Below are 8,907 nucleotides of genomic sequence, written 5' to 3' on the forward strand. Positions count from 1 at the left end.
GTTAACCTGCAATACAAAGCTTTTATTTTCTCAAAAACCTACTGCCATAGTATTGGCTTGTTGTGTATCTGGCAGCAAGCCCCTTTTGCTTGGTATCAGTGTAAGCAAGAAATAAACCTCTGTGTTTTATTCTGGAGTCTATTTATTGCTGCAACAGAGCCTATCCTATACTGACTAATACAGAATAATAAATGAGACTCCTTCCATAGCAGTAGGATTTGCCAGGACTTTTTTTTTGAGAGAGAGAGACTTGCTGTGTTGCCCAGGCTGGAAAGCAGTGGTACGATCTTGGCTCACTGCAACCTCTGCCTCCTGGGTTCAAGCGATTCTCCTGCCTCAGCCTCCCCAGTAGCAGGGATTACAGGCACATGCCACCACACTTGGATAATTCTTGTATTTTTAGTAGAGGTGGGTTTCACCATGCTGGCCAGGCTGGTCTCAAACTCCTGACCTCGTGATCTGCCCACCTCGGCCTCTCAAAGTGCTGGAATTACAGACGTGAGCCACTGTGCCTGGCCTGCCAAGACAATTTTATGACGCAGAAAACATCTGTATTCAGGGTTGTCATGTGGAGTTGTACAGGTCAAGCACCGTCCAACGTGTCCAGCCAAGGGATGAGGGGAACCCATTCCATGCTCTACTCACCAGGCCTTTATACAATTTGTTCTAAGGTGACATATAGGCTAGTGGCAGCTTTGTCTACATTTCTGCAGCTTTAGAAAAAAGGGAATATTTTCTCCTTTTCTTTCTCTGGCAGAGTAGAAGAGTCATATAGCAAGGCTAAGTACTGGAATTGCATTTATAAGCAATTATTTTCCTCCCAAAAACATAGGCTTAAGAAGTTAAAAAATTACAGTAAGAAAAGGAATAGGGAAGAATAGAATGGTTAAAAATGGAATCTGGGGCATGTTTTGTCTTGCGCTGTACTCTGTGGTTCAGGGGAGGGTGGCAAGGCTGGGCCTGACCATGTCTCCTGCTTGGTGAGGAAAGTTTCTCATTGTACAGCTGGCCACATGCAAAGTGGCTGCTACTCCCTGCTCCAACCTGGGGGGCAACCCACCCTTACCTGTAAGGAACTCCACCTTGTCAGAATCACTTATTATTATTATTATTATTTTGAGATGAAGTCTCTCTTTGTCAGCCAGGCTAGAGTACAGTGGCGCAATCTTGGCTCACTGCAACCTCTGCCTACGGGTTCGAGCAATTCTAATGCCTCAGCCTCCCAAGTAGCTGGAATTACAACCCCGCCACCACGCCTGCCTAATTTTTGTATTTTTCATAGAGATGGGTTTTCACCATGTTGGCCAGGCTGGTCTCGAACTCCTGACCTCAGGAGAATCATCATTTTAAGTGGACATCAGGTCACGTCTCTTCACTGCTCAAATCCCTCACATGGCTCCTATTTCATCTCAAATAAAGCCCACAGCTACTACCCTGGCCTACAGGTCCCACACACTCTGAGCTCTGGTGACCTCCTTGATTTCCTCTCCACAGTTGCCTTCCTGTCCTAATCAGCTCCATCCACCAAGTAGACACTCACCCCCAGAGCCTGTGCCTGCAACTGCTTGGGGTAGGCTGAATAATGCCTCCCAAAGATGTCACTCTAATCCCCAGCACCTGTGAATGTTACCCCTGGGGAGTGTGCCTTAGAGGGGTGAGGAAGCTGGGTGCTCCCATTCCGGTCCCTCAATGTTAAGGACTGTTCCTGGGGTGTCAACTGCCCTGCTTCCAGCCTGCTCCATGAGTGGCTCAGTAGGCTTCTGGAATGAGTTAGGAAGCCCCTGGCACCCACTGGAACCATGCCCATGACTGCTAAAGCTGCAGGGGACTTCCAGGACTGTCCAGGGCTATGGGTGAGTGTATTTGTTGTCTGTTGCTGCAAAATAGATCATCAGAAATTCAGTGACTTAAAACAACACATGTCTATGATCTCACAGTTTCTATGGATCAGGAGTCCAGGCACAGCTTAGCTGAGCCCTCCATCTGAGGTCTCAGAAGGCTGCTGTCAGACACGGATTGGGCTGCACTTTCATCTGGAGACTCGACTGGGGATGAATCTACTTCTGAGTTCACCTGGGTTATTGGCAGAGTTCGTTTCCCTCTGGCTGTGTAACTGAAAGTCCTGGCCTTTTGCTTGCTATCAACTGGGAACCTCCCTCAGGTCCTAGAGGCCACTTGCATCTCCTAGAGGCCATCCACAGCTCCCTACCATGTGGACTTCCTCAATGTGGCTGCTTGCTTCATCAAGCCAACAAGCCTCCCTCCCTCTGATCTGCTAACACAGAGTCATAGATAACATAAGGCAAGCTAGGGAGTGACAGCTCAACACCTTTACTGTGTGCTATTGGTTAGGTGCAAGGTCACAGGTCTGGTCCACACTGGAGGGGAGGGGATCATACAAGGCATGGACACCAGGAGGTGGGAAGTCACTGGGGTCACCTTAGGGGCTGCCCTGACAGCCTTGGAGCACTGGGGCACTGACAGCTTCTGCTATGGGTTGTGAGACTTCAGTGCTGTGCAGAACAAACCCTTGAGTGTGGAAACCGTGCTTGGCTCTCTCTGTCCCACCTCCAGCTCCCACGCAATGGGGGCTTCTATGGGTGCAGGCACTGGGGGGCTCCCTGGGAGCTGCGGTGGGCACTTCAGGTCTCCTTTCACTTTCCAACCACTGGCCCCTTCCCAAGCTCAGTGTGTGACCTCAGGCAGGTTGCTTGAAGCTTCTGAGTCTTGATGTTCTCAGCTGCAAGACAAGGTTAACAGTAACACCAGCCTCTTGGGTGATTGTGGGGACATAGCACTTATGAAGGGTTTGAGTTTTGACCACACCAGGAAGTCCCCAAATGTTTGCTATGATTATCATTATTATTGTCTACCTCTGGTTCCCAGGGAAGCCTCTTTAGTTCTCAGGGAACGCTCCCTCATTCTGCAGGAATCTTTGAACATCTGGGCACCACATGAAGCCTTAAGTGTTTTGGCAACAGTGTCTGGTACACGAGGGGTGAGCCTGGCCCCGTCCTGGGGGCAGAGGTTCTGTTCTGGGAGAGTTTCATCTCTGTCCAGTCATGGCTTCACTGCACTATCAGGGCAATGAATTTTAATGGCATGAATTATTGTTCACTCCTGCACTCTGCTGAACAGTGTGTGATTTCTGGGAACAGCCAGGCCTGGTGATTCCTGCAGGTCAGCTGAGCCAGACCTGGCGCCTTGTACCAGCAGAAGGGCCTGTCTCCCCTTCCAAGGGCCTCAGGGGCTTCGCTCCACTGCAAGAGCCTGGAAAAGTGGTGCGTATCTGGCACTGCCTCTGACCTGGGGAGTGGTGGCTGGGCCTGAAGGCCTGGGCACAGTAGGGAGGGTGGGCAAGGGATGGGCAGGGAAAGACAGCAGGGCCCAGTGAGATCTGGGGAGCCTCGGGATGCCCTGCTCATATTCCCCATCTTGTTGGGGGAATGGGGTGAGTGAGGAGGCTATGAGTTACCACCCTTGGGGAGACACCCAAGGAATGGCCTCGTTGCATCTTTCCCTCCTTCTGAAGAACACAGGGCTTGGGCCAGGCAACCTGGTTTGAACTAGAATCCCCAGCCTCAGTTTCCTCATCTGTGGAATGGAAATTACTAATGAGTTAACAGAGCAGGACCTGACCCAGGGAAGAGCTCAGTCACCCTGGGCTATGGCGGCAGGTCTGTCCTGGTTCATGCATCTCAGAGCAGCGTGTGGGTGGGCACGCGGGTGGGAGCGACGAAGGGGAGGCTGTGGCTAAGAGGGAACCGGAGGCCAGGTCCACTTGTGCATCGGGGGTTCGCTTTATTTCACCACCAGCACCTGTTTGCTTCTCTTGCCCGGGGAAGGGCGCATGAACTTGAGCAGCGCCCCCAGCAGGGCGAGGACGGTGCCGACGAGCAGCACCAGCTTCAGTCCCTTGAGCACGGAGTCCGCTCTGCCCTGCAGGGCATTCCTTGCCTCCTGCCACTGGGCATCGTTCTCTCTCCACTGAGCCTCCAGCGTCTCCGGACTGGCGGCGGGGTTGAACTGGGCCACTAGCTCCTGCTGCACAAAGCACTTGTAGATGGCCGGCTGGAAGACCCGCAGCTGCCTGCCGCCGGTGGAGGGGTCCAGGAAGGTGGTGAAGTCCCGGCCGGAGAGCCGGCTCTCCCACGTCAGGGGGGTGTCGTTGGCATGCCAGTCGACGGACCTGCGAGGAGGAAAAGGTCAGGTGCAGGGCCCAGGGAGAAAGGAGGGACCGACGTCTGAAGGGAGGTGGAGACAGCGGTCCCCTTCTCCCTGAGGAACAACAAAAAAAGCCCCCTCCTTGCCACTCCCCACGGAGCACTGTGCAGCCATCGACAGTGGGGTGGGGGCTCCCAGGGCTCCACCCCTTACTGGCCGCACCCCTTACTGGCCCCACCCTTTACTGGCCGCACCCCTTACTGGCTGGGAACCTGGGCAAATGCCTAAAGCTCTTTGAACTTCCATTTCCTCATCTAAAAATAAGAGTCTAGACTGGGCTTGGTGGCTCACACCTGTAATCCCAGCACCTTCGGAGGCAAAGGCAAGAAGGATGGCTTGAGCCCAGGAGTTCAGGACCAATCTGGACAACAAAGCAAGAACCCATGTCTGCAAAAATTTAAAAAATTAGCTGGACACGGTGGCATGCGCCTGTGGTCCCAGCTGCTCAGGAGGCTGAGGTGGGAGGATCACTTGAGCCCAGGAGGTTGAGGTTGCAGTGAGCCAGTCACAGCACTGCACTCCAGCCTGGGTGACAGAGCAAGACCCTGTCCCAAAAAAGAAAACAACAAACCAAAAAAATGGAGAGTAATGATTGCACCTCATAAGGTTATTTGGAGGAGTTAGCAAGGGCACTCTAATGATTTGTCCACCTGCCCTTGCCTGTCTGGTCTTATCTTCACCCTCCCCTTCACTCACTCTGCTCAGCCATGCTGCTCTCCCAGATGTTCCTCTGACATGCTGGGCACAGCCTCCGCCCTGGTTGTTCCCTCTGTCCTCAGGGTTCCCTCACCTCCTTTCAGTCTGGGCTGAAATGGCAGCTTCTCAGAGGAAACTTCCCTGACCCCACCACTTTACACTTTTAACTTCCCCTATTCCCAGCATCCTTCCCTGCTCCGTCACCATCCAAAATACAATAGGTTGGGCACAGTGGCTCAGGTTTGTAATCCCTCCCTTTGGGAGGCTGAGGTGGGAGGATCACTTGAATCCAGGAGTTTGGGCCCAGCCTGGGCAACAGAGTGAGACCTCATCTCTACAAAACTTAAAAACTTAGCCTAGTATAGTGGTGCATGCCTGTAGTCCCAGCTACTGTGGAGGCTGAGATGGGAGAATCACCTGAGCCCGGGGAATTGAGGCTGCAGTGAGCCGTGATCTCGCCACTGCACTCCAGCAAGGGTGACAGAGCAAGACCCTAATAATAATAAAAACAACAACAATAATAAAACTATGTATTTATGTGCCACAAGGGCAGGAATCTCTGTTGGTTGTGTTCTTCACTGTTTCACAGGTCCCTAGAATGGAGCTTGGCATATAAATGTGCAGTGAACACGTGTTTAGTGGAGAATGAATCAGGCACTGACATACCCAGCGTGGTGGAAGAACAGAGAGGATACTCCACAGACAATATCATAAAAGCTTGCGTTCCCAGCTAGGTACATTGTGGAACTTCTTATTGGATGCTGTGGCAGGCACTCTACAGTCTTTAGTACCCTTAACACATCACAATGACCCCGTGTGGCCGGGGGCTGGCAAGACCTCTGCACTGAGTTGGACAGTGGCCCCCCAAAACGCATGTCCTTCCCAGAACCTCAGAATGTAACCTTATTTAGAAATTGGATCATTGCAGATATAATCAGTTGAGATGAGAACATATTGGAATAGGGTGGGCCCTCAATCCAATCTGAGTGGTGTCCTTTTAAGAAAAGGAGAAGAGAAACAGGGACACAGGCACCCAGGAAGAATGCCAAGTGATGATGGAGGAGGGCATTGGAGAGAAGCAGCCACAAGCCAGAGAAGACCGGGATCTCTGACTGCATCCAGAAGCTAGAAAAAGGGAGGATTCTGCCCAGCTCAGAGGGACTGAGAGGGAGTGTGGTTCTACTGATACCTTGGTTTCAGACTTACAGCCTCCAGAAGGGTGAGACAATGAATTTCTGGGTTGTTTTTGTTTTTTGCATTTGTTTTTTGAGTCAGAGTTGTCTCCCACTGTTGCCCAGGCTGGAGTGCAGTGGAGTGATCTCGGCTCACTGCAACCTCCGGGTTCAAGTGATTCTCCTGCCTCAGCCTCCCAAGTAGCTGGGATTACAGGCATGTGCCACCATACCTGGCTAATTTTTGTATTTCTAGTAGAGACGGGGTTTCACCATGTTGGACAGGCTGGTCTCGAACTCCTGATCTCAGGTGATCCACCCACCTCGGCCTCCCAAAGTGCTGGGATTACAGGCATGAGCCACTGCGCCCAGCCTGCATTTCTTATTAAGGGGCAGGTGGATTGGGGGAGAGGAGGGGAAGGGGTATTTTCCAGGGACTCCTGGCAGGAAGCAAGATGAGTGTGAATTCTGGGAGGCAGGCCCTGATGGGAAGCTCTGGGGGGACTAGCCTCTCCTCCAGGGTCTCAATGATCTTCCCAGATGAGGCAGGGTCCTGTTGGAGTCCCTAAGCTTCCTGGGCTTCCCCCGTCACAGCCCCATCTGTCTGCCTGTGCTTTTCCCATTCCAACTTGCACCGCCCTGGGCTGTGTCCCCGTTGGACTGTTTAACACCAGGGCCTGGCACTGTCCTGATGACCACTATGGGGCTGACCTGCATAGAACGCCCCCTCGTCCCTCTGCACATATTACCACCAGGATCCCCCGACCAGAAGAACCTGGCTAGGGGCCAGAGGCAGGGATTCCATCACCTGTACATGGATCCTAAGGGACAGTCGAGCCACACAAATTCCGTCTCCTCATCGAGCCTGAAGTTGTCAAAAATGACGTAATCCACCCTTAACTGTGTGTTATTGGTGCACTGGACGTGGCAGGCTTCCACCTGCAGCTCAGGCCGCAAGCGGCTAGACCACACCAGCACCTCTCCCAGATAGAGCCAGCAGGGCATGGCTTCCTCCAGAGGCTCCTGAATGTAGCAGTACCCCAGGCGTTTACGCTCGCCCGGCTCCTTACAGCGGTTGCAGTCCTGCCAGGGCTCCCACCGGGTAAAAATGAGCTCTTTGCTGCCCAGATGCAGGGTCTCGTTCTGCAGGGGCCTCTGACCCAGGTCCTTGTGTGTTACATGCAGAGTGGAGACGTCCTGGAAGTCAATTTCATACTGCACCACTTGGCGGCCATTCTTATTCCAGCAGTGGTAGAGGCCCGTCTGGGAGGGCGATGGGTCTTTAATGAGAAGGCTGCCCTCGGGCATTATTTCCATATTGGAAATATTGGTGAGGCTGGCGAGCCTGCCCTTCTTGCCTTGTGTGAATAAGTAGTACCAGTGTGCCCCCGAGGAGTTGCAATACAGGAGAATGTCATTGCCGGAGAGTAGGGCCTGTTGGCACTGCTTACCACTGGGGCAGCTGATGGAAAAGTAGAACCCTAGCCCCGGGGCAGCAAAGTTGAGCAGCAGCCACAGCATGGGTGGCATGGTGGACTGGGGCTGGGGCAGTGGGCTGGTGCCACCCTGAACATTGTGAGGTCACCCATGAACTCTGGCCTCAGCCCTGGGCAGTGGGATGAACTGCGTTTGCGGCCACCACATGGGTGTGTGAGGTCACCATCCCCTTTTGTTTTGTGACAAGCTGACAACACTATTTTTTTTTTTTAGACAAGGACTCGCTCTTTTACCCAGGCTGGAAGGCAGTGCTGCAATCACAGCTCACTACAGCCTTACACTCCTATAATCAAGCAATCCTCTCACCTCAGCCTCCTGAGTAGCTGAGACTACAGGTGCATGCTAACCATGCCCGGCTAGTTTAAAATTTTTTCTGTAGAGACAGGGTCTTGTTATGTTGCCCAGGCTGGTCTCGAACTCCTGGCCTCAAGCCATCCTCCCACCTTGGCCCCCCAAAGTGCTGGGATTACAGGCGTGAGCCACTGTGCCCCGCCAACCATATTTAATTTCTATTCCAAGCCCTCCGTTTTGCTGGGAAAGGAGCAAACTTAATTTGTCTATTCAGAATTTTCTCTACTACCTGCCCCCCTTCCTTTCCCAGGGGTGAGACTACATGCCCAGGGATGGAACAAGAGCATGAACGTGTCACATGTAAACACTCAACACATATTTCCTGAACTCTTACTATGTTCTGGGCACACTTCTTAGCACTGGGGATAAAGCAGTAAACAAATCCTCTCTGGGGCTGGGCGCGGTGGCTCACGCCTGTAATCCCAGCACTTTGGGAGGCTGAGGTAGGCGGATCATCTGAGGTCAGGAGTTCAAGACCAGCCTGGACAACATGGTGAAACCCCGTCTTTACTAAATAGCTGGGCATGGTGACAGGCACCTGTAATCCCAGTTACTCGGGAGGCTGAGGCAGGAGAGTCGCTTGAACCTGGGAGACAGAGGTGCAGCGAGCCAAGATTGCACCTGAGTGACAAGTCACTCCGGCCTGAGTGTCAAGAGTGAAACTCCGTCTCAAAAAAATTTTTTAAAAATTAAAAAAAATTCTCTCTGGTTACTGTTCTGACCTCCTGCACCTCTCCCCCTACTCCCTACCCTCCAACCATGCTGGCCTCTCACTGTTCCCTGAATCTGTCAGGCAGGGAGAGGGGCTCTTGCCCCAGAACCGCTGCACATGCTGGTCCCCATCTCTTCCCTCAGCCATCTGCATGACTCAATACATCTTCAACAAATATTTTTCTCAGTTGCTCCCTTTCCTTGCATTCCATTTTCTAAACCCCTTCTCAGGCAGTGGCTCACACCTGTAATGCCA

General features: G+C 52.6%; 1 protein-coding gene across 1 annotated transcript; it reads right to left on the bottom strand.

Annotated features, from left to right (window-relative positions):
- Positions 1-3,776: 3,776 nt before the first annotated feature.
- Positions 3,777-7,773, bottom strand: FAM187B (family with sequence similarity 187 member B). Its single transcript, XM_033225713.1, has 2 exons — positions 6,901-7,773; positions 3,777-4,189 (listed from the first exon to the last, which is right to left on the bottom strand). The coding sequence occupies exons 1-2, from the start codon at positions 7,620-7,622 to the stop codon at positions 3,802-3,804; spliced, it is 1,110 nt and encodes a 369-aa protein (XP_033081604.1). The 5' UTR covers positions 7,623-7,773; the 3' UTR covers positions 3,777-3,801.
- Positions 7,774-8,907: the final 1,134 nt, after the last annotated feature.

The sequence above is a fragment of the Trachypithecus francoisi genome, unplaced genomic scaffold (assembly GCF_009764315.1).
Source record: "Trachypithecus francoisi isolate TF-2019V2 unplaced genomic scaffold, Tfra_2.0 Lachesis_group12, whole genome shotgun sequence".
Classification (NCBI taxonomy): Eukaryota; Metazoa; Chordata; class Mammalia; order Primates; family Cercopithecidae; genus Trachypithecus; species Trachypithecus francoisi.

Excerpts from the sequence above, each read along its gene's own strand:
- FAM187B (XM_033225713.1), bottom strand. The coding sequence starts at position 7,622 with ATGCCACCCATGCTGTGGCTGCTGCTCAACTTTGCTGCCCCGGGGCTA. Across the intron at positions 4,190-6,900 it reads CCCTTAGGATCCATGTACAG|GTCCGTCGACTGGCATGCCA; the intron begins GTGATGGAATCC and ends TCCTCCTCGCAG.